Source organism: Talpa europaea (genome assembly GCF_964194135.1).
Source record: "Talpa europaea genome assembly, chromosome: 3".
Taxonomy (NCBI): Eukaryota; Metazoa; Chordata; class Mammalia; order Eulipotyphla; family Talpidae; genus Talpa; species Talpa europaea.
The window spans coordinates 63,591,360-63,617,425 of record NC_140069.1 but is presented as its reverse complement, the minus strand read 5'-3'; the positions used below and the strand labels follow the sequence as shown (position 1 = coordinate 63,617,425).

General features: G+C 39.9%; 1 protein-coding gene across 1 annotated transcript in view; it reads right to left on the bottom strand.

Moving 5' to 3' along the window:
- The window catches only part of OPRK1 (opioid receptor kappa 1), a gene marked incomplete at its 3' end in the record, with an annotated part of 33,880 nt that extends 10,660 nt beyond the window's left edge, over window positions 1-23,220 (bottom strand). Inside the window, exons 1-2 of the mRNA XM_084230456.1 lie at window positions 22,957-23,220; window positions 587-939 (exon numbers count right to left, since the gene is read on the bottom strand). Of these exons, the coding sequence (XP_084086582.1) occupies window positions 587-939; window positions 22,957-23,213 (610 nt within the window). The 5' untranslated portion in view covers window positions 23,214-23,220. The remainder of the gene's footprint in view (window positions 1-586; window positions 940-22,956) is intronic.
- Window positions 23,221-26,066: the final 2,846 nt, after the last annotated feature.

The window sequence follows — 26,066 nt, the reverse complement described above, 5'->3', positions numbered from 1 at the left end:
TAAGGTGATAACCACTGTCCTCAAAATTTAGGGAAAAAGACCAAATATCCTGTTCTATGAGATAAGAACTAATATGTTCAAAACCTAAAGATTTGCTCATCTGTAATCCATGTACAAACCCAATTTTGAATGCCATCCAGCCAAATCAAGTTGTTATGATAGTGACATGGAGATTAACTCCTAAGGAAGAGTAAAGAGTGCACATAAGTTTCTAATGATCCAGGACCCTTTTTAGGGAGAAAAGGAGTGACAAGGTGTTATCTTGGTATTGCCAGAATCCAATGGAATTGCATCTTAAAGTCCACATGCCTATAGTTCCGCACTCCAACTCTCCAGATTTTGGTTAGCATTTCTTGAATATGTGATAGGTCAGAAGTCTGTGTTTGGATAATATCATTATTCTATTCCAAGTTTCAATGTGGAAAAGGAAACAAAAACGTTTTATCATCTTCATGGATTAAGGCATTATATTTCTACTGACTTTTGACTTTTCCCCTAGATGTGTGTCTGATCTACTTTCAAATGAAGAGTCTATATAATTAGAAGTTATATTCTTAAAAAATGGAATGAAAATGACTGCCCTTACCTTCCCTCACTTTGGTTCCTCCAAGGACTATTGCAGATATGCCCACAGATGAAGACAGGAGCCATATACAGATATTGATGATCTTTGCTTTCAAGGGTGTGCGAAAGTCCAAAGCCTTGACTGGGTGGCACACTGCAATGTATCGGTCCACACTCATCATGGTCAAGGTGAATATGCTGGTAAACATGTTATAGTAGTCAATGGAAATGACAATCTTGCACAGCACATCCCCAAATGGCCAGGAATTCATCAGATAGACGGTGCTCTGGAAGGGCATGGTGGTAGTAACTAATGCATCTGCTAAAGCCAGGTTAAATATATAAATGTTGGTAGCTGTCTTCATTTTTGTGTATCTAAAAGACAAGAAACAAGATCATTTCTCCTCATCTTCACATCAAATCCATGAGATAAATGTGCTGGATTACTGAATTTGCTTTTCCTTCACCTATTCTTTATATATTTATTGAGTGTCTAATATATAAAAGACCTGTTCTAGACACTAAAGGTAGTGGGCAGATCTCTTTTACTCTAGTGATTTTTCTCAGAAAACATAATTTTAATAAAAAATTAAAAAGTAAATAGCAAAAATACATAAATAGATAAAAATATAGATTTTTTAATAGACTTGGATATAATACAAGTCTTTTTTCTTTTTTGCAACTGGCCAACCAGAGTTGTTGGGCTCTAAGCATTTTTTAAATACTCCTCAGGGTAATTTGGAGAAAACAATCACTGCAATTACAGTGTTTTTTGGAAAATGCAAAATAGTTTTCTCCTTCAAAATGCATTCCAATTTCAACTGCTAAAATAAAACCAAGCTTGTTGATTTTTTGTTTGCCAGTGTGGCACAAGTTTTTAATTTTAAATGCATTATGTAGATAAAGCAGGTAGAATTCTACTCTTACAAATATAATAGCACTAAATGAAATCTGGTACATATAGTTCTTTTTCTTTACTGATGTATACTTCTTTTTCTTTACTCTCATGTTGAGAGACATTTTTAAAGCACATAATTTGTTTCATCTTCCAATGAGGGGATAGTAATTTTCAAAATAGGTCAGAAAGGCTGTCTTTAAACCCAAATTATTCTTTCCATTTATTTCATGAAGTTTTAAAACAACTCCATTTTCAGCTAAAACTTAATGAAGTGTACTGTTTTACTTAGAGAATGCTTCCTCAGAGAACTACAGGGCATGAAAAAAATCCAAGCTATCAGCAAGTATTCAGAGGCCAAATGCTAAGACTTACTGGGAAAACCATATGTTAATTACTTTCTAAAGCTGTGTAGACCTTATCACATTTTATTCAGCCATGCCTCATGGACCATCAAGGAACAAAACTTCCTCAATGTTATGGCCTTCACTTTATTAAAGGTCATCTATAAGGAGCTGTTTTGTGGAAAACTATTATTTTGTTTAAAAAAATCAGTGTCAGTGGGGGCCTCCTTGGTTGTGCAGGTGGTTGAGCACCACACTGTGGATCCTGGCCAGCCCAGGAAAATCCCATATGATGGGGCAGACCTCTCCTGTCTTGCCCGCTGCTCCCCTCAGCAGTGTATTTTGATCACTCTGCCTGTTCTGTTCCCCGCTCCGTCTCTGGTAATCCTCTCAACCTCCTGTGCATCTGGCCGATACCCCGGTTCTTATATAAATAAATAAATCTTAAAAAAAAATCAGTATCAGTGGTATATATAAATTTCCACATGAGAAACATTTTTTAACATGTAATGATAGAACAGGCTTTACTCTCATGTTGTCTTTACTCTCAATATTGTCATGTTGTCTTTACTCTCAATATTGCCTTCTTCTTTGGAGATCATGTGGTCTAATGTGAAGTCAGATAGTACTGATTCCAAATGTTTATTCTGAGTTTCAGTTCCTATTAAAGAAAGGTAACAGGTAGTAACCAGTGGCACATGAGATAAGGCAATAGATGACCTAACTCAAATGAACTGAGATAAAGGATCATGCTTCACTTTCAGAGCCCACTCCCCTCCCGTGTGTCCCCTAGGGTTTATTTGTTTGTTTACATATTTATTTTATATATTTTTACATAATTTTTCATTTTTGCACAATGTATGCATTTTCATCTTGGTTATAGTCCCTGTAAAATTCCCACCACCCTTGTTTTGATCCTACTCCCTTCTTCCTCCCATAGTGTGTCTCTGGTTTAGAGTTGCCTATTGATTTTGATTTTTACTTTATTATAATTAGTTTTTTTTCCTGATCCTTTATTTGGGTCTTCTAAAGTCCTGCTACGAGTGAGACCATCCGGTATTTTTCTTTTTCTTTCTGGCTTATTTCACTGAGCATGATCCCTTCCAGCTCCATCCATGTTGCTGCAAACGCCATGAGTTTATCTTTTTTGATTGCTGAGTTATATTCCATTGTGTATATGTACCTCATCTTCTTGATCCAGTCATCTATTTTTGGGCATTGGGTTGACCCTCCTCTCTTTTTTTGTTAGGAAATGGATTTGTGTGAAGGCATTGTAAAGACAGGTACCAGAGTTAGTATCTTTAGGATCCCAATTTGATACTCCATTAAATAAACAGTGCTTTAATCTGGAGAGTGAAGCGTTTATTTTAAAATATATTTTTCCTTACAGATTTTATCAAATGCTCTGTAAGTTTTCGGCCAATGCTCAGGGCATAGACTTTATGAAAGCATAGATAGCGAAGCAAGCAATCTTACAAAGAGTCAGCTGTTTCTAATAGGAAAGACTGGAAAGCTGTATGTTCAAATATTGTCTTCTTAAAATGTTTTTATATTTTAAAAATGCATTACAAGCTGACCTCTGACATTCTACTTCTTCAATGTTTTCTCCCCAAATCCCTGATACTAACAAAAATCTAGCAGACATGTTTCACTTCTGCTCTTGTTTGTGGGCCTGATATTTTCCTCATTCCTTATGACATTAAATGGATATTCTCTGCCTTATACAGCTAGGGAAAGCTGAATTCTAGTTCTTGTATTTCCTTCCACCTAATAAACAGTGGAGAGGTCACTAAAAACCCTGAGTTTCAGTTTTGCAACTAAACAATGTGAATTTTATCTTATGGAGTTCCTGAGATAATGGGATACACTTACTCCAGAAAATATCTAATTTATTTCACATTTCCCAATACCTCTGTCCCTTCTTATATGGGTGGAAGCCACTAGTTACCACAGGAAGCAGAGGGAAACATGGTTTCTATTTAATACCTATTGTCATATTTACCAAATTCAGTTTGAATATGAAACAGTAAAAATAAAACCAGATACCTTACATGCTAAAAGACACGGTAGGAATGACATGTGAATTACAATAAAATACAATGTCATCTTTAAATAATCTTAAGAAACAGTGATGTAAAAAAAGTTAATAGGGAGGAAAAGCGGCAGGTCCCAGTGAGAACTGGGACACGGAAGATAAACGGATGACTCTAGCAAACTACCCGAAGAAGAAAGTGGCCATAAAAGAGGACTAGTAAAAGTGGCCATAAAAGAGGACAGCCCGTGTCCTGGAACTGAGGGCTTTGGAACTGAGACCCGAGGCACGAAATTCAGGGCGTGGGTTCTCCACGACGGTGGGGCACAAGGCAGACACAGCACCCCAAAGCCGTTGAGGTTTACCCTACCATTCTCGCTCTGTTCCCTGTCCCACGGGGGGGGGGTCGAAAAACAGCCCCCCAAGGACAATAGGAGAGATCTCTGGCGCCACCTAGCAACCAGAAAAATAAAAGTCACTAACGCCCCATAGAACAGGGAAACTTCTTAAGAAAAGACTTCTTGAAAAGGGCAGAAGGCTTCTGGAGGACCCAGTGGCCAGCTGGGAAGTTAGCCCATGCCAGGCCCCTTCCGACCAGCAGTCTGAGCCCACAGAGGGAGCAGGCACCCACGTCCGGGGAAGACCAGGTGCGCAGAAGAGTGTGCCTGAGACCGGAGGCGCAGGGACTGCATCCCGCTTCACCATTTTAGAACAGGAATATTTCTTCAGTAAAGACTGCCTAAAATCAGCAGAAAGCTCCCCCAGAAGCAAGAGATGGCTCCTGGAGGAGCCAGAGGGGAGCGTAGAAGTTCACCCAAGATGCCAGCCAGTCCGAGCAACACAGTGTCCCAATGCATACGACAAATTAGAAAACAGACAGTAGGGAGTAGAAGAATCACATGCAACCTAACAACTCCTCAGGAAAGAAGCACACCACAAAAAGAAAACCACTCCCCAGATTGCAATGACAGCAACTTGGAAGAACTTCTGAGCCTTCCAGAAAGAGAATTTAAAATTGCCATGATTAAAAAAGTGATAGAAGTCATAAAGGAAAACAATGATCAGAAGAAGGAAATTGAGTCCCTAAAGAGGGAAAACAATGGTCAGAAGAATGAAATTGAGTCCCTAAAGAGGGAAGTAAAAGAAATGCAGGAGATCAAAGAATTAATGGAGGAACTAAAGAACTCTGGGAAAAGCAATGAAAGCAAAATAGATGAAATGGAAGAACGAATAAGTACTCTTGAAGACACAGAAATAAAAAGAACCAAAACAGAAAAGGAAAGAGAAGTACGAAGGAAAAAGAATGAGGAAAGACTTCGGGAACTATCTGACTCCATGAGGAAAGGAAATATAAGAGTTATAGGAATTCCAGAAGGAGAGGAGAGAGATGTAGGAACAGAGAAAATATTCCAGGAGATAATTGAAGAGAACTTCGCAAATGCGAAGAAGGAGCTGAAAATTGATATACAAGAAGCAAGAAGAACACCAAACTTCCATGACGAAAGGAAAAATACAGCAAGACACATAATAGTAAAGCTCCCAAGAATCCAGGACAAGGAAAAAATAATGAAGCTGACAAGAGGGAAGAAACAGATAACATTCAAAGAAAACCAATCAGGCTGACATCAGACTTCTCTGAAGAAACACTACGGGCAAGGAGAGAGTGAGGGACATAGTCAACAGACTCCAAGAAAACAGATGCCAACCAAGAATACTCTATCCCACAAAACTCTCCTTCCTCTATGAAGAAAGAATAAGGAACTTCCCAGACAAACAGAAACTCCGGAATTTCATTACGACTAAACCCCCACTCCAAAAAATACTACAAGGAATCCTAAAGCCAGAACCTCAGAGGGACGAATAACAATGACAGAAGACCAAAAAAAAAAAAAGTTATTAAAAGAATAAATAAATAAAATCAAAGGAAAGACAAACACAATGGCAAATACAGATGCTAACATATCAATATTAACTCTAAATGTAAATGGACTAAACTCTTCAATAAAAAGACACAGAGTTGCAGCCTGGATTGAGAAACAAAACCCAACCTTTTGCTGTCTCCAGGAAACACATTTAGCTACAAAAGATAAAAATAGGCTCAAAGTTAAAGGATGGAAAACAATCCTACAAGCAAATGGACCAAAAAAGAAAGCAGGAACAGCTATACTTATATCAGATAAAACAGACTTCAAACTCAAAAAAATAAAAAGAGACCCCAATGGTCACTATATTATGATCAAGGGGACAATACTTCAAGAAGAAATAACACTCATTAACATATACTCACCAAACGAAGGAGCACCAAAATATATCAGACAACTGTTGTCCTCTCTGAAAACAGACATCAGAGAAAACACATACATAGTGGGAGAATTCAACACACCACTATCAACAATGGATAGATCAACAAGACAAAAAATAAGTAAAGAAACTAAAGCTCTAAATAAGGACCTAGAGCATTTGGGCTTAACAGACATCTATAGAACACTAAACCCAAAAAAAACGGAGTACACATTTTTCTCAAGCGCACACGGATCATTCCCCAGGATCGATTACATACTGGGGCACAAGACAAACATCAACAGATACACCAAGACTGAAATCATACCAACCATCTTTTCTGACCACGAAGGCATCAAACTAGAAATAAACCATAAAAAGAAGGCAAGGAACTTTCCTACCTCATGGAGATTAAAAGCCACACTACTGGAAGACCACTGGACTAACGAGGAGATCAAAGAAGAAATTAAAAAATTCTTTGAATTGAATGACAAGGAGGACACCAATATCCTAAATGTATGGGATGCAGCAAAAGCAGTAATAAGAGGAAAATATATAGCAATAGAAGCTCACATTAAAAAACAAGAAAGAACTCAAAGAAACAACCTAATCTCGAAGCTCAAAGATCTAGAAAAAGAACAACAAAAAAAACCCTAAAACCAGTAGAAGAAAAGAAATAATAAAAACCAAAGCAGAAATAAATGAAATTGAAACTAAAAAAACAATCCAAAAGATCAATGAAACCAAGAGCTGGTTCTTTGAAAAAATAAATAAAATAGACAAACCCCTAGCCAGGCTCACAAAGGAAAAAAGGGAGAAAGCACAAATAAACAGGATCATAAATGAAAGAGGAGAAATCACAACGGACACAGCAGAAATCAAAAGAATAATCAGTAACTACTATGAACAGTTATATGGAAACAAGTTCAACAATCTAGAGGAGATGGACAAATTCCTACAACTCTACAATCACCCAAAGCTAGATAAAGAAGAAATAGAACACCTAAACAGACCAATTACAAGCAGCGAAATTGAAATGGTAATCAAAACCCTCCCCAAAAACAAAAGCCCAGGACCTGATGGATTTACAAATGAATTCTACCAAACATTCAGAGATGAATTAGTGCCTATCCTTCACAAACTCTTCCAAAAAGTTGAGAAGGAAGGGACAATACCAAACACGTTCTATGAAGCCAATATTACACTAATACCAAAACCGAATAAGGACAACACAAAAAAGGAAAACTACAGGCCAATCTCCCTAATGAACACTGATGCAAAAATCCTCAATAAAATTTTAGCTATCAGAATCCAACAATGTATCCATAAGATAATTCACCACAACCAAGTTGGATTCATTCCAGGGTCACAAGGATGGTTTAACATCTGAAAATCAATCAATGTTATCCAACACATCAACAAAAAGAAATATAAAAACCATATGATAATATCAATAGATGCTGAGAAAGCTTTCGACAAAGTGCAATACCCATTCATGATAAAAGCCCTTGAAATTCTTGGGATACAAGGAACATACCTCAACATCATAAAGTCCATCTATGACAAGCCAACAGCCAGTATTATTCTCAATGGTGAAAAGCTGAAAGCAATTCCATGAAGATCTGGAACAAGACAAGGATGTCCACTCTCACCACTGCTTTTCAATATAATACTGGAAGTCCTAGCCAGAGCAATAAGACAAGAGAAAGACATCCAAGGAATCCAAACAGGAAAAGAAGAAGTCAAACTATCACTATTTGCAGATGATATGATAATATACATAGAGAACCCCAAAAACTCCACAGAAAAACTAATTCAACTCATCAATCAATTCAGTAAAGTGGCAGGATACAAAATCAACACGCAAAAGTCAGTAGCCTTCCTATACACAAACAATAAATCTGAAGAGGGAGAAATCAAAAAAACCATCCCTTTTATTATCGAAACAAAAAAAATCAAACATTTGGGAATAAATCTAACAAAAGAGGTAAAGGACCTATACAAAGAAAACTATAAAACACTGTTAAAAGAAATAGAAGAAGACACAAGAAATGGAAAGACATCCCTTGCTCATGGATTGGAAGAATAAACATTATTAAAATGGCCATCCTACCAAAAGCAATATATAGATTCAATGTTATTCCAATCAAAATTTCAATGTCATTCTTCAAAGAAATAGAACAATTATTGATGAAATTCATATGGAATCACAAAAAACCCCGAATAGCCAAAGCTCTACTGAAAAAAAAAGAAGGAAATGGAGGCATCACACTCCCAGACTTCAAACTCTACTACAAAGCCATAATCATCAAAACTGCATGGTATTGGAACAAGAACAGACATACAAACCAATGGAATCGAATAGAAAATCCAGAAATAAACCCACAGATTTATGGTCAACTAATCTTTGACAAAGGAGCAAAGTCTATGCATTGGAGCAAAGAAAGTTTGTTCAATAAATGGTGCTGGGAAAACTGGGTCACTACATGCAAAAGAATGAAGCTTGACCACTACCTCACACCATACACAAAAATCTACTCAAAATGGATTAAAGAACTAGACATAAGACCTGAAACCATAAAATACATAGAAGGAAATATAGGCGAAACACTACGTGATTTGCACATCAAAGACATCTTTACAGACACATCACCCAAAGCAGTGATAGTGAAGGCAAAGATAAACAGCTAGGACTACATCAAATTAAAGAGCTTCTGCACAGCAAAAGAGACAATAAGCAAAACAAAGAGAAACCCCACCAACTGGGAGAACATTTTTGCACCCAACACTAATGATAAAAGCCTGATCACAAAAATCTGCAAAGAGCTGATGAGACTCAGCAACAACAAAGAAAATAATCCATTCAAAAAATGGGCAGAAGAGCTAAAAAGAAACTTCTCTGAAGAGGAAATGCAAATGGCCAACAGACATATGAAAAAATGTTCAACATCAATTGTAATCAGGGAAATGCAAATCAAAACTGCCATGAGATACCATCTTACACCAGTGAGAATGGCACATATTAAAAAAACTAGCAACAACAAATGTTGGTGAGGGTGTGGAGAAAAAGGAACTCTTCTGCACTGTTGGTGGCAGTGCAAACTGGTCCAACCACTATGGAGAGCTGTGTGGAGATTTCTGGACCTACTAAACATAGAGCTTCCATATGATCCAGCAATTCCACTCCTAGGTATTTACCCAAAGGACACAGAAACATCAATTCCAAAGAACACCTGCACCCCTATGTTTATAGCAGCACTATTTAGCTAAGCTTTGGAAACAGCCCAAATGCCCCAAAATAGATGACTGGATCAAGAAGATGTGGTACATATACACCATGGAATATTACTCAGCATTCAAAAAAGATAAACACATGCAATTTGCAGCAACTTGGATGGCGTTGGAAGGGATCATGCTCAGCGAAATAAGCCAGAAAGAAAAAGAAAAATACTGGGTGGTCTCACTCATAGCAGGAATCTAGAAAACTTAAATAAGGGACCAGGAAAATGAATATAAGAAAGTGAAAATCAAAATCAACAAAAAACTATGAACCAGAGACACTTTTTGGGGGGTGAGGGGGGGAGGGGAGGGATTGGGGTCAGAATGGGGCGTTTGCAATTGTATGGGGGAATATAAAAATAAAATTTATCATTTAAAAAAAAAGAAACAGTGATAACTTTCTCTTAGCTTTTCAAATATATATATAATTGCTTAAGGATTGAACTTACATAAATATAAAAATATTCAATCCTACTATCAGATCTCAGAGTAAAAAAGATGAGTGCCAAATGTGTGTACAAATTATACTAATAGTTACACTAGTCTCTTAGGAGCTACCATTGTGTCCATCCCCAAGGACTGAAGACATCCACTAGTGACCTAGAAACACTGGATCTGCCAATATCCCAATGTCATTGCATCATCTCCTATTTTCCAATGCTTCATATTGATGACAATACTTGTAATAACCATTTATTCCAGGTACTTTCTAGGTCAGGTACTCCACTGTCCATCCACATGTTTTATCCCATTTTGTCCTCATAGCTACTCTACGCCATGGGTACCAGTGTCCCCAATCTATAGGAGGAGTCAACAAAAATCACAGGTATTATGTAAATTTCTCAAAGTAATATAGCTATAAAAAATTCCAGGAATTCAAATATGAGAATTTGATCCCAGTCCCTGCATTCTCACATCTCCCCAGCACCTTATAATGCATAAAATCCAGCATTTTGACTTCCAATTATCTTATTTGATTCTCACAACAAGTACCATTAGAATTTGCCTGGGAGATTTATGCTTTTTCCCTGATGCAGCTGAAGAAAGTTAGACTTGGGCAAGTTAAGCGATTTGCCTAGAGTCAGCAGAGTAGGACTCAGTGGAAGGATATGTAAAGGGCAGCAGAGCAAGACCACCCTTCTGTTGCTCTGCAAGACACATGCTTACAAGCCTACAATATTGAAAGGGAAAACTTAGCAGGCATAATTAAAGTAATAAATAAAACTGTGAGTTCAATGAAATTTATTGACAGTACTTTCTATAATACACTGGAATGGATGCTGTAAACACATGCTTTTAAGACTCTCACCCACAAAGACAGTGTGGTTGAACACACAGGTATTGTTTATATTTAACTAAATGAATGACTTGCTAGTCACTGTATGTCCACTGGTAAAAAAAAAAAAAAAACAGGTAAACTTTCTTGGTATAACAGCATTTTCATTTCATCTACACTGCTTTACAAAAAATTGCAAGTATTTCAAGTGAAGTGGCACCATCTGGGTGGGAAGTTTGGGCTTGGGTGGAGAAGCTGGAGGTGGACTGACAGCGAGTGGTTGCAAGTTTTAGTGTACACACCACAGGAGCATATGGCAGTAAAAGACCAAAGTCTGTGGGCTGTCCTTGCTAAACTTGACAATGTTAACCTAGAAACGATGGTAGAGGCTATCAGGTAGGACATGATAGCAGGGACAAGGGTCAACTAGGAAACTACAGTGCCCATTGCTGGGCTACATGGTAGAAGGATGTATCTAGGAATTAGAAATTCTTCCTACCTCATCACACCTCAACTTACAACCTTTCCAGCATAGTTTACTTTACAGAGAATTAGCCAATGGCTTGTAAATTAGCAGTCATATATAGCTGTGTGGGATGGCCAGGGAAAAAAATTGATGTGCTAAGAGATTAGCAACAAATTTCACAAGGCAAGGCTTCTGCCGAAATGGGGTGCTGGTGATCTTAGGGCTTCTTTTTTTTTTTTTATAGAGGCATTTTTTTATATTATTTATTTATTTATTTGTTTGTTTGTTTATACAAGCACTGGGTACAGTCAGAAGCGCGGGAGGGTGAGAGAATTCACCAGAGCCAGAGCAGGGAGCAGAGCAGGCAGAAGGACCGAAGTACACTGCTGAGGGGAGCAGCGGGCGGCAGGAGAGGTCTGCGCGCCATGTGGGACCCTCCTCTGGTTGCCATGGAGCAGCCGGGGATCGAACTGGCGCCGCAGAGGCCGCAGGCAGCTTCGCAACCCAGCGCTCAACCGCTGTGCCACAGGGGAGGCCCTGATCTTAGGGCTTCTTGCCCTTAGCACGTGCCTATTGTGCTTAGATAATACACAGGCAAAAGGGATAATTCTTAAACCAGCATAATAAATCCATAAGCTTGATGGTTAATCACCATATAGTTTTTTTTTTTTTTTCAAGTTTTATTTATTTATTTATACAAGCACTAGGTACAGTCAGAAGCACGGGAGCCAGAGCGGAGAGCAGAACAGGCAGACTGACAAAATATCTTACTGAGGGGAGCAGCGGACGGCAGGAGAGGTCTGCGCGCCATGTTGGACCCTCGCTGGAGGCCGGGGATGGAACCGGTGCTGCAGAGGCTGTGGACAGCTTCGCAACCCAGCGCTCAACCGCTGCGCCACCAGGGAGGCCCAATCACCATATAGTTTTAAACACAAGCACAGTTTTGGTTTTATTGGTTTCAGTTATTTTTACTTCTTACTGACAACTGTCTCCCAGTGTTGACATACACATGCCCTCTCTTTTCTCTCCAGTTAAGGTCATCCTCCCTCCTCATGCTCATCCTATTCATTATTCATTACTTCAACATGTTTTAAGTGTCCATTCCATACACACCAATATACTGGCATTGAGAAGGGATGAAAAATAAATTCAATACACATGCCCTGCTCCTAGGATCTTTTAAGCTAATTGAGCCAAAAGAATTAGAATGAAGGGAAATATCAGTGTGTAATGAACAGATCAGGATATATTTTAAAGACATGAGAACCTGGACAGGACCTTGAATTTTGAGAAAGATTTGGATAACAGTGCTGATAGCTAGAGTCTCACTCAGGGGTCAGGGGTCTTGCTGGGGTGTAATGAGAGACTGGTTGGGATGAAAAATAGGGGGGCTGAGTCACAGAGAGCCTTGAAAACCAAGAGGAAACATCATTTTAAACATATATTAGAGTTTTACTGTTTGACAGTAAAGTTTTGGGAACTTTAGATTACCTGAAACGGTACTCATCAATGATTAAATGAGAGCATCTCAAATTACTCAGTATAAGACCTGGTATCATAGAATGCCAGCCCTTATTGTTACCAAATGGGTGGGTTCTTATGTCCAAGTGATTGAGGAATAATCACCAACATAATGGACTGAAGATTAGCAAGCTTAGATTTATTACGAGAGACTCCTGACAGCAGAGGGGATTCAAAGGAGGAGCCCAGAGTTAGGGTGCTGGATTCCTTTGGGGACTCTCCACCTTCCTCAAAAGCTTCCGGGGGGGGGGGCCTCCCCTATGGCGCAGGCGGTTGAGCAGCGTTGTGAAGCTGTCCGCAGCCTCTGCAGCGCAGGTTTGATCCCAGCCACCGGTGAGAATCCCACATGGCATGGCAGACCTCTCTTGTCTTACCCGCTGCTCCCCTCAGCAGTGTATTTCAGTAGATCTGCCTGTTCTGCTCCCCACTCTGTTTCTGGTGAATCCTCTCATCCTCCCACAATCTGGCCTGTATCCCAGTCCTTGTATGCATGAATAAATAAATCTTAAAAAAAATAGCTTCCAGGAGCTTTTTTCATTCTTTGGGATACTTTTCCACTGCCCCTCCACTGCCCCACTTTGCCTCCTCACCCTCTTCTCACCCAGAGGTGTGAAGCAACCACAAGCACTGTTCTTTACCCACATTTTTCTTGTGGTTGCCAGCTCATGCCTGCAAGCTCAGTAGCTGAGCTCATGCCTGCCAGCTCTGAGGCTGTCAGCCTTTGCCTACAAGTCCCCCACTCCTTCGTTACTGTCAGCAAAGCAGTTGCTGTTGTTAATATCATTACTGTTATTATTAAGTACATACCATAGGCCTAATAACCCATATAAAATACCAATGCCCAATTTTTGGAAAAAGGAAACAGTTTTAGAGGTGTTTTTCAAGGGTTCTCAGAGTTCAACCTAATAGGTAAAGGAATTCAAGGCTGTCATTCCAAAGCTTCTCAGGAAGTCAGAAATTTTATCAGAGAAATAATGCGATTCTGCAGATTCTACCAATTAAAGTACCTAAAGACTGAAAAACATTCTGATTAGTGTGGTTAATTATGTTTCACAAGGATAGACGACATCTTACAGGAAGAAAAAAGGCATGGCCCAGGGAGGAGCCCTAATATCAAACATTAGTATACCGTCCCCTAATGGGCATAGGTGGTCATGTGCATTTTGGTGTTAGACTCTTCCTCTTGGAACTACCCATTTTGCCAGTAAGTAAATGAATAGAGGAAGTGAGTTGCCTGAAACCACAAATGAGTGAAACACTCAAAGTAAAATCTCAGCATTTGAGTAGCAAACTACAGCTCCAACATAATGGAAAAATTAAAACTCAAACCATAGGGATTGTTTTCCCCCCTGAATAGTCTCCTTTAATATAACAAATACCTAATGGCTAGTAGAATGTCCCTGAATAAATGTTGTTTGGTCTTGTGAAAAGCGAGTGTGGTCAAACACTTGGGAAACTGACCAATATTTTAGAACATTAGAGCTGCACTTGTAGTCTGGAGAAACCCCCAAACACCAAACTCAGTAGGCGGGAGGTTCTGTAGCACTTGGGAATCCTTTCTAGCAAATGCAAAACTTTCTAGTAAAGCAGGAAGAAGCGTCGTGAGAGATGGTTTTGATATTCTTTTCTCTACATTTCCAAGAACATAATTAATTCACTTTCTGAGATGGTGTTTTCCAGGGATGCAGCAGATATAATGATGGCTGATGTGAATTCTCAGAACATATTTGAAAACATAAGTTTAGTTCATTAAGTTCTCCAGATATCTTCAGTTCATCTCATTGAAATTAATTTTCTATACACTCTCGGCTTATTTCCTAATGAAGTTGTGGTTCTCTATCAAAGGGTAGTAGTTTTATTAATTTTTTAAAAGGAAGGCAAAAGCATCCATTGTTTCTCCAGTGATCTGTGAAATTGCATCAGTCTATAGTTTTCTAAGGGAGTCAAATTTACAAAGGGGCCAGGTTTCTTCGGTTCTCCAGATTTACTCTTCCATGCAAACAGTAAAGAGAAGAGAGGGGCAGAAGTGGTCCCTGAGTTCCTGGATTGTCTACACTGCAGTTACTATTTGGGTGGTGAAGCACAGTCAGAACTGTGGACATACATAGCAGGTGCCCCAAGCAGGCTGTCCTTGCAGGGTGAGGGAAGAAGGGGAATGTCAAAATAATGATCTTGCTGCCATTGTCAGTGCCTTCGTAACTGTTCATCTGGTGTGTAGTCAGTCACTCATGATCCTGACTTCCAGAACAAACATTCTAGTGCATTCAGCTGTGCACACAGGATGAACGTTCAAGTCCAATAGCACTTGGAAGAAAATTGCAACTCTCTTATCACTGCTGTGTTGTTTCCTAGTGGACACCTGTCTGGATACCTCAAAGTATAAAGATATCTTAAATGTTTTTTTCTGGTTTTTAGCTAAGGTCAATTTACAGGGTACTATCAGAGGGACTACAGGATTATCCTCCTGTTCTGTTCCCTATCAGAAGGAAGTGACCTCTTCACTAGGTGGGAGAAACATAGTGAGAAAGGAGGGTTTAGAAATTCATTGTGACATTGAATGGCCTAATACACAACAGGAGCTCTGAATATTGATCTTACTATAACTAATCTCTAAATAACTAACTAGTCGTTCTTAATCTGAAGTTTCCCCTGCTTAATCTGAAGGTTTCCCTGCTAATTTCAGACCAATTCTTTTGGAATATCTCAATTCATCATGTTATGTTTTTGGCATCTTTAATTTAAATTCTGATTTGCTTAGCCAGTGAAGTCAGTAATGCTTAAAACACACACACACACACACACACACACACACACAAGCTTTTTATGATATCTTCACTCTTAAAATCTATTCTTCTTACATAATTCTTCCTTATTTAAGACATAAACCAGCATCTCTGCCAAAGAAATAAACCACTGGCTAATTTTCTGTTGAGAAAAAGTAAATGTTATTGTGACACCATCTTTTGCTAGTGCAGTCCCAAGTCTGAATTACTTGCACCACTAAAACCACATAAACCAAACCTTAGAAAGATAACTGTTCTATAGGCATGCAATTTTAGGTTTCCAGTTGAGCAGAGTCTCCCAGGGCAATGGCAGTTGAGTTCATCCCCAAGTTATTCTGGAATGAAGGGGGAGCCAAGCTGCACAGTGCACACGAAGACACGACTGCTCAGGAAAGACACTGAATTATGAATGGAGAGGAGCCATCATCTCCTGGGGAGAAATTAGTTCCACTGAAAGTAACTCTATTCCAAGCACCGGGAAAACAACACAATTGAGAAGTGACTCTAAGGACTACAGTTTAGCCTGGAATCTATTAAAATTTAGAAGCTATCTACCTCATCACCAAATGGTCTTTTTTTATTTTATTTTATTTTTTTTTTGGGGGGGGAGTAGGGTATAAATGTTAAACTATGATCTCTGAAATAGTTCCAGGAGGATATTAACTTCATTTGTGATCACAGACCCATAGGGAAGAAAAAAACTGCATTTATTTTCTGATCCATATAAACAGTTGCAATGAAATCAATTCTCTTTTAAGAGCTTGTCAAATAATAAAATTACTTTGAGAAATGGCAGCTAGATAGGCTATTTTGAAAGTAATTGCTGAAGTTATTTTTGTTATGCTTATTTTAGAGGAAATATTCAAAGTTGATTCTGAGAAAGGACCTAGGATAAATTAAAAAAAAAATTTAGTCAAAGTCTAAGCTAAGACATAAATCACTTTGAGTATGTGCATAAGACATCTGGAATGGACACAGGCATGGTAAAAGAAGCTCTGACTGGATTATTCCATTTTTCCCCAGTTTTGGTGGAACTGGTACAAGTTCAGATATGGGACCCAGACTGAACCCTGGGCAACCTGGGCACATCAGGATATGCTGTGTAACTTAAGATGACCTCAGCAGGGTGGAGCAACAAACTTGTATGAGTGGCTTGGGGAACAAATGCTTCCCCTATTTATGCTCAAGGAAAAGCAGGTACTTTCATGAGAAACAACCTTCATACCTAGATAGCTTGAGTGGGTTGGCTGCCTTTGAGAAGAAATTTGAGTTCAGGAAATGGAATCGTTTCCACACTATTTTTGTGGTTTTGTTTTTTACTAAGTACCTTAGAAATATATCCCTTTAAGGAGCCCAGGCTGTAGAAGGGAAGCAAAAGTCCTAGTGAAAGTCAGAGAAGATTGATTCTTTGAGGTTTTTATTGTGGTAGCAATGAATTAATGAAAATTAACAAGAAAAAAGAAAAACACAAGTCCAATGACCAAGTAACATTCTGATTGCTGCTATTTTGTTCCAAATAAATTTTTTCTTATTTATCCTTACAATTAATTTATAGAGAAACAGTTCATTGTCATGTAAGAAAGAATAAAGCTTTCCTTAAACAAAAGAAAACACATAATTATCATGGAAACTATAGCTTGAGTAGAGTGTTTTGTAAGGATAACAAAAAGAGAACAATTAACATTTAGGCATAATTTTGTCCCCTCAAATTCATATACTGAAGTCCTAAATTCTCCCTCAGAATATGACCATATATCATAAAAAAGATAAGATGAGGTAAAATTAAGTTAAAACAAGTTCATCGGATTGGGTCTTAATCCAATAGGACTGGTGTTCTTATAAAGAGGAAGTTAGGACACAGACACTCACAGAGAGAAGAACTTGTGAAGACACAAAGAGAAGCTGGCCATCTCCATGCCAAGGAAAGATTGGTTTGTCAGGAGAAACCAAGAAATCTGGGCCTTCTTGTCTCCAGAAGTATAAGAAAATAAATTTCTGTTGTTTAAATCCATCCAGTCTGTGGTACTTTGTTATGGCAGGCCTAGCAAAGCAATACAGCCAAATTCTCTGGAAACCTAAGAGACCTGCAAAATTATCACACAGAACTAACAAAAGGAAGGAGGACAGCTTATTCTGTAGCCAGGGAAGAATGACTTGAAGAAAGATACATAGATTGAGGATTTGTAAGAATTTCCCTGAAAGGTATGGCCATTAGAATGGATGATACCAACGTAGAGAATATGGCAGTCAGATTGGTCAGGATACAGTCCCCCATTATCATGCCACTGTGAGGGTGTACTACTGTGAAGGTGTTTGCAGATACAGTCAAAGTCTACAATCCATCACATTTAAGCAAGGGATGTGATCTTGGACAACGCTGGTGGAATTGATCTAATAAGCTGAAAGGTTTTAGACAGAGTTGAGGCATCACTGAGAGACAAAATTCTACTTGGGGACCACAGCTTTCTTCTCTAATGCCTGCCTTGTAGGCAGGGGCTTGCTGAACAGTCCTGCAGTCATGTAAGCAATATTCTTGCAGTAAATCTCTTAACATGTGTATCCCGGACTAGTTCTGCTTCTCTAGTCAAATCCTGACTAATATGGGAATATTCAAAGTGAGGGCAGAAGAAAGCTAAGCCAGCTCTAGAAAACATTTAAGAATCATCAGAAGAAGAATCTGTGATGAAGACGGAAGGGAAACCCTGAGGATGTGAATGCTGGTGAGGACAGCATGCTTTTGGAGAGAGACGTGATTGGTCAAGCACACCAAATTCCTACAGAAGTCAAGTGATATCCTAAAACCTACATCTGAAATGTGAGAGCTGTAGATTTGGTAAAGGGACCTCATGAAGAGAACAGGAAAGGAACCCCCTGAGGAACAAGGAGAAGACACAGACATGAAGAGGAGGGACTTTTCCTCCCAGACGCTCATCTGTGACAGACAGGAAGCTGAAAGATCATCAGTTAAGGTACTTCAGAAAAATAGAAGGTTGGAAAACACTATTATTTGTAAAACAACAGATACCTAAATATGTTCCATTGCTTAAGGTATTAAAACAGCCCAGAGGGAGATATTATGAAGATTGCAGAGAGGATATAACTGATACCAAATACAAATACCCCTTTAATGCAGGTGATGAGCTCCAAAATATGGAAACAGGAATTTTCCTTGGAGAGAAGGAAACCCTTCCACTGAGATGGAACAGGATGAAGAGGATGACAGCGAACGCACGCATGGAGGATGAGGAGGGACCCCAGAAGCTGGAATCCTGTGTCAAAGTGAACTATGGGGTAAAACCATTTGCTGACCATGAGGGGAATATTGTCAGGTGGAGGACTTGGGAGTGAATACCAATATGAATTAACTTTTTTTTTTTTTTAAACAGGGAAAGGAAACAAGATTTGGCTCTTATGGGAAAATAAGGAAAGACATAGAAACACTAAGCAGAATTGTGGTCAGATACACTTGAAAGCAATGAATTTGCCTTGATAAAGATAAAATTGATTTGTGTTCAGCAGCTTTCAGTTAGCTAAATATAGGAACAAGCATCATAGTTTACCACTTGATCCAGAGTTAAGGTTTGGGGGACGATAGTGGCAAAATGACAAGAAGGCAGGGAGTTAAGTGTATTTTCAGGAAAGGCTGAAGTGATGGCCCTTGGAGTTAGGTTAGGCAAGAAAAAAATAATCTGGGAGAAAATGAAGGCCGGCCAGGTAAGGAGGCATTGAGGCATTGGCATGGTCTAGTAGAAAAAGAGTAACAGAAATGAGGATATGGGATCAGGCTGCTGGGATCTTTCTTGCCCAAGTTAGCAAGTCCATTTATTTAATCTTTCTTTAATTTAATTTTATTTAATCTTTCTTTATTTAATCTTGCCTTAGTTTCATTACCTGTTAACAGGTTGGTAACTGTGGGCAATATGCAAAGATTAAGTAAAATAATTTATATGAAGTAGGTGGCTTAATCCAGCCAAGCATATATTAAATGTCCATTATATCTTAATCATTTTAACAAGGGAGAGGCAGCTCTACATTTGGGAAGCTATAGTGAGAATAAGAAAATGATGTTTTAAGATGTCAGAGGTGGAGCTGCCTGGTCATATCCAGGGCATGAGTATGAGTGGGCAACCCAGCATCTCTGCAGGTGATCTTCACAGGAAGGAATGAGGAGAACACAGGGTGAACACCCTGAGTGTCACACACCAGGTATTGACAGATCAAGGGCTGAGGTAAGAACTTCTCACCCGAGGAACATAAGCTCCCAAAGCCTGATGACAGGGAAACTAGAGAGCTCAAATATTAAGGTTTTCACAGTAAAAGGTTAATGTGTCCTAATATTAGGGAATTACAGCAGCTGGTACACATTAAATGGTGAAAACCCTCAAAACTTAAAATGTCTTCAGAAGATACTGGGCAGCCCCCATGTTGAGAAGAGCTATTTATAAGACAGGTCTAAAAATATCCAAAGCTTTCTCCGCAACTTTAACTTTCTCCCCAGGTCTGAGGACCAACCATCTTAGATCTATATCAGCTCCGCAGTTTGCACTTTTAAATTCATCTCTGGACCATTTTTCCTGGTGAGTGAACTACCAGGACCCGTCTGCATGTGTAATATTTTAAAATAGTATTTTCAAGAATGATCCTCCATCATTTCAAGCAATGTTGCTCATTCTCAACATCATTTATAAAAGCTGCACTTGAATCCCACACCCTGGTTTTGTTCACTTCCTAGATGTAATATAAATTAGCTTTTGACTTTTCCCGATTAACTCTTCTTGATCCCACCCTCTTGCCACTCCTTAGTCCTTTCTCTGAGTAAAGTAAACCTCAGTCCATCAAACTTTTTCTGGAGTTGCTTTTTAATTCATTGACACTTAGTCTAAACAAATTCTTCATCCAATTAACTATAGATTTAAGTAAATTAAATATAAGATACCTAGGTATCTATAAGATAGAAATTAAATATAAGATACATTTATATACCCAGGGTAGATACCTAGAAATGGAACTCCTGGATCTTATGGAAGCTCTATTTTTAGCATTTTGAGGAACCGCCACTCAGCTTTCCATAGTGGTTGCACCAGTTTGCACTCCCACCAGCAATGTAGGACAGTTCCTTTTTCTCCACATCCTCACCAACAATTGTTGTTGCTAGTTTTTTTATTTTATTTTTATTAATTTTTTTACATCATTGTTCATTTTTAAACAAAATTTTCTACCCCCCACACCCTCAGTTGTAGTCCCTACAGAATTTCCTTCACCAATGCCCCCGTGCACCATCACCACAGTCCCCTGTGGTCCTCCCTCCCTCCCTATGACCCCTATCCCTTCTCCTCCCCTGCAGAATGTCTTTGATTTATAATTGTCTGTTTTTGCTTTATTGTGTTTTGTACTGTTATTATTTTTTTATACTGATGTCATGTCTTATTTGGTTCCCCTATATTCCTGCTATAAGTGAAACCATCCGATATTTTTCTTTTTCCTTCTGGCTTATTTCACTGAGCATAATTCCTTCTAGCTCCAGCCACGTTATGTGAATAACATGAATTTATCTTTTTTGATTGCTGAATAATATTCGGCAATAATTCAGAATAATATTCAACCTACTAAAGTAGGTTGCCTATCAAGATGACAGTATAGCTTCACTCTCAGTTGTTAAGAATGGGGTGGGAGGATGAGTAATATTTTTGTGAACTACTCACTTTTGTACTTTAACAGAATTTATCACTTTGTATTAATTTCAGTCTGGGATATATAAATGTATCTTATATTTAATTTCTATTTACCATAATACCTTAGCTAATCTACAGTGACAGTTTTTCTCTTTCTGACATGTTTAACATTCTCTATGGTGCTATCATTGCAAATATTTTAGCATTCTGCATTCTTTTTAATCCTGTCTGCGGGGCTACATAAAAAGTTGATAACTTCTCAAACTCAGAACTTGAGCTGCTCATTCAAATGACTATAAGATATATGTTTTACTCAAGCACTTAAATATATGTAGGACACAGGGTTTTTTTTTAGCATCTTCTTTGTGTAGCAATGTTTTGTTAAAAACAACAAACTTTGTACCAAAGAGCTCCTACATTTTTAACTCTAACTTAGAATACTATTTTATTTTTCCTTTTGGTTACTATAGTCTTCTCTCTAATGTAGAGCAATTGTGAAATTACTAATGACTTTGACAAACATTTTGCTTTTAAAAATATTCCCCCTTCAGCAAGCTTTACTCATCACTAATAGACTTCCTGTAAAAATGTAATAAGCAATTACAGAAACCAAGGGTAACAACACTAATTGTAGGTGAAATGAGCTTTAGAATATGTATTTGGAGGCTTAAATGAGGATTTTAGTGGATGAGGCTGAGGATGAAAGGAGTGACATTCATTCCCAAGGAAAAAGGAAAGGAAAAAAAGATAAAGGGGCATTTTTATTATGATTATTTCAAGAGAAAGATTCAAATTGCCGTAGACCTTGTCCTTAAAGCTCATAATAAATAAAGAGCCTGCTTCAAAACTAAAGTCAGGATAAAAAAGAAAGAACTCAGTTCTTCATCCTTACAATGTCACTAAACAGAGACTTGCTTCCTTCACTTCACAGTTTCTTCTCAATTGAATGCAAGCTTCTTATTCATTCTCAAAGCTGCACTTCCAAAGCAATAAGTCTTCCAGAAAGGGAATCACATATATCTCAAAGTGTGTTCAATATAGAGTTGGGAATTTTTTTTTTGTTTTCCTTTTTTTCCCTTGTTGAAAGAGGGCAAAATAAGAATTATTGCACTTACCAGAAAATTAACATATATGTGAATAGTTGGATACCTATTATTGGATGTTAATTTACATGTAATTCCACAAAAGAACAATAAAACTTTGTTTCTCAAAGTGGAAAAAAAAATGCATCACGATCCATACTTTAGAGGATAACTTATTTACGAAAGTTCACTGATATTCTAAATAAATGAAATGGCATTGGCGTTACAGTACTAAAAAGGTTCATGCGTCGACACCAACAACCCTAGATAAAATATTGGCATTTGTGTCATAAACCATAACACCAATCTGGGTCACAGGAATTCTGAATTATCTTCAGAGCATTCAACTGGAAATTCTTAAGAAAGATATACAAAGGACAAAACAATGTGTTCCAAACTGATGCAGGCAACCAGGCAAAAAGCCAGGCAAATGCACTAATTTCCTCATCAGGAGACACACCTTGATCCACACCCTACCTAGTATTTTTCTGTCCATTAAGTTTTCAGCAGGGACTGGAGGCTGATTCCAATCCTCCAGGAGCGTTTGGCCATTATTATTCGCCCTATGAGCCTGGCAGTCTTCCACCAAAATATCTACGAGGAAAACCTTCCCTTCTAAGTAAGTCATCTTAAAATCTCCGGAGTCCTGCACGCAATGGAGTCCCCAGGACCTGCCTAACGCCCTATCACCCTTCCAATTAGCTGGGCCCGACCCTCTCCCTTCCAGCTCTGGCCACTGTTGTGTCCCGATCCTGCACTCACCGGATGATCACGAACATAACCAGGGAGTTGCCCACCAAGCCCACGACGAACACCACGGAGTAGACCGCCGTGATTATAACTGGGATGGCCGGGGAGATGTGCGCGGGCTCCAGCGGCGTGCCCTCCGAGACGGCACTGCTGTTGGTGTCAGGCTCCGCCGTACCCGGGAACGAGCTGCTGTCATTAAGGCTCAGGCAGGTGTTCGGAGCGCAGGTCGGGGCCGGCTCCCCGCGAAAGATCTGGACTGGAGACTCCATAATCGGGTGGCTGCAGCTGGAGGGCGAGGAGTGGCGGCACCTGCGGGGCTGCGGGACCGAGAGAACGAATTGAAGCCAGACAAGCAAACTTTGGCCGAGCCCGGGCCAGAGCGCAGAGGCCGGCAGCCCTGGGGGCCCTCAGCCGGCCGGTGTCCACTCAAGTTCGCTTGTCCCTGGAGGAGTAACAGGGAAGACTGACCTGTTGAGCCACCCTGGCCAGCAGACACGCCTCTGAGTGCAGGGTCGGGGAGGGTACTGGCTCCAGTCCCAAGCTGCTCAGATGCCTTCCCCCGCTACCTCAGCACAGCCCCCCCCCCCCCTGGAAGTGGCCCCAGACTTGCTGCTTCGGGGCCGACAGATCCCTCAAGCACAGAGTCCTTGCTACCAAGGTCTTTGCCTCGAAATCTCACCTCTAGCTCGCCGACGGGTCACCAGCTTCTTGGCTGGTGCTGAACCTCGGTCCCCAGGTCCAGCCGAGCCTCAGCCGTGGGCTTTTAGATCAGGACTCCGCTTTCTGACCAAGGGCGACTTTCCAGCCCAGCGCCGCCAGCGCAGCGCAGCTCTCACCCAGCAAAACCGACTGCGGCTCAGCTAGGCGGTGCGCGCGGCGAGGACGCGGCGGGAGCCAGTACCCAGCCCGCGCGAGGCCCGCCCGAGGCCCTCCCCCTCCAAGCCCCGCCCCGCCCCGCCCCGCCCACCTAGAGAGGCCGGTCCTGGGCTAGAGGATGGAAGCCGTCCCGGCGCCCCCAACTGGCTCAGTCCGCCCACCCCGCCCTTGAACTTCCCAGAACCAAATCGCAGCTTCTGTTGAATAGCCTTGTGGTCTTCCCAGCGTCCTAGGAAAATGCGTTTCTGTGCCATAGATTTTCAGCAATTAGGAAGGGTGTGCCTACTGAGTGCGATATACATTTGGATTGTGCATAATAGATTAGAATTTTTTGTAGGCATAGTTCTTAGGACACGTCGTCTTCCAGGTGAGTAGAAAAATCACAGTTTTGTTTATTTGAATGACCCATTCAAATAAAGTAGCAAAGTGATCCTATTAGAATAAGACCAGATCATAAAATGTTAGCAATTTATGTACATAAATGAAAGAGTTCTGTGAATGCTGTGCATTTTAGTCTAACTGGAGCTACACACATACTGCACCTCATAGGCATTGCCTGTGTTGTGTAATATCAACATTCTCCTCATTCAGGCATCAGTGTTGGTCTAGATAGTTAGCAATATCTCTGTCTCTCACATTCCCCTGCAACTATCATGTTCTCTTAATTCTCCCTCACGGGTAGTGCTTTCTCTCTAAAATGTCCCAGAATCAGAACCCCCATTGAGAAATTCAGTCAATATCATTCCTTTGCATCACTGTCACTCCAAGGATCTCTGCCAGGTGGGACAGTGACCAAAAGGTGGATTGGAGGAGGGGAGCCAGGAATCACAAAGGTGAAGACCCTGAAGCAGTGCAGGGAAGTTCCCTTTCCCACTTGGGTAATGAAGTCATTGGTTCCTTCTCACAGCTCACATCCTTGGCATCACAATGGCAGATCCAGTTATTCCATCCTTCACTGGTAGCAAAAAAGTGCTCCTATTTATTTATTCTTTTTTTCTTTAAGATTTATTTATTTGTTTGTTTGTTTGTTTGTTTGTTTATACATGCACTGGGTACAGTCAGAAGCGCGGGAGGGTGAGAGAATTCACCAGAGCCAGAGCGGGGAGCAGAGCAGGCAGAAGGACCGAAGTACACTGCTGAAGGGAGCAGCGGGCGGCAGGAGAGGTCTGTGCGCGATGTGGGACCCTCCTCCGGTGGCCTGGGAGCAGCCGAGGATCGAACAGTCGCTGCAGAGGCTGCGGGCAGCTTCGCAACCCAGCGCTCAACCGCTGCGCCACCGGGGAGGCCCTATTTATTTATTCTTAATTTATTTATTTATATATTTTTCACACTTGATCTTAGCCAAAAGCTGAGAAGCGATTATATAGTTTTTACATCATTGTTCATTTTTAAACAACGTTTGCTTCCTTGCCCCACCCCTGAGGTGTAGTCCCCATGGAATTTCCACCACCAATTCACCCATGGACCATCACCTTAGTCCCCTGTGCTCCTCCCTCTCTCCTTCCACTACCTCTCCCTCCCCCTCCCCTGCAGGATGTCTCTGGTTTATAATTGTCTGTTTGTTTTTGTTTTGTTGTGTTGTGTTTTGTATTACTATTATTTTTCCCTGATGTAGTATTTGGTTCCCCTATATTCCTTCTATAAGTGAAACCACCTGATATTTTTCTTATTCCTTCTCACTTATTTCACTGAGCATAATCCCTTCTAGCTCCATCCCTGTTGCTTCAAATGGCATGAGTTTATGTTTTTTGATTGCAGAATAATATTCCATTGTGTATATATTCCACATCTTCTTGTTCTAGTCATCTATTTTTGGGCATTTGTGTTGTTTCCATAGATTACCTATGGTAAATAGTGCTGCAGTAAACCTAGGGCTACAGGTATTCTTTTAAATCAATGTTTTTTTTAATATTTTATTTTATAAAATTCTTACATCATTTTTCATCTTTGCACATTGTATGCATTTTCATTTTAGTTATATTCCCCATACAACTACACCTTTCCTTATTTTGACTCTAGTCCTTCTTCTCCCAGCCCCTCCCCCCAGTGTGTCTCTGGTTTATAGTTGCTTGTTGATTTTGATTAAATCAATGTTTCTGTGTCCTTTGGGTAGATCCCCAGGAGTGGAACTGCTGGGTCATATGGTAGATCCATTTTTAGTAGACTGAGGAATCTCCATCCACCTTTCCATAGTGATTGGGCCACTCTTACTTTCAAAATACCGTGAAACCCCCAATGAGTGATTT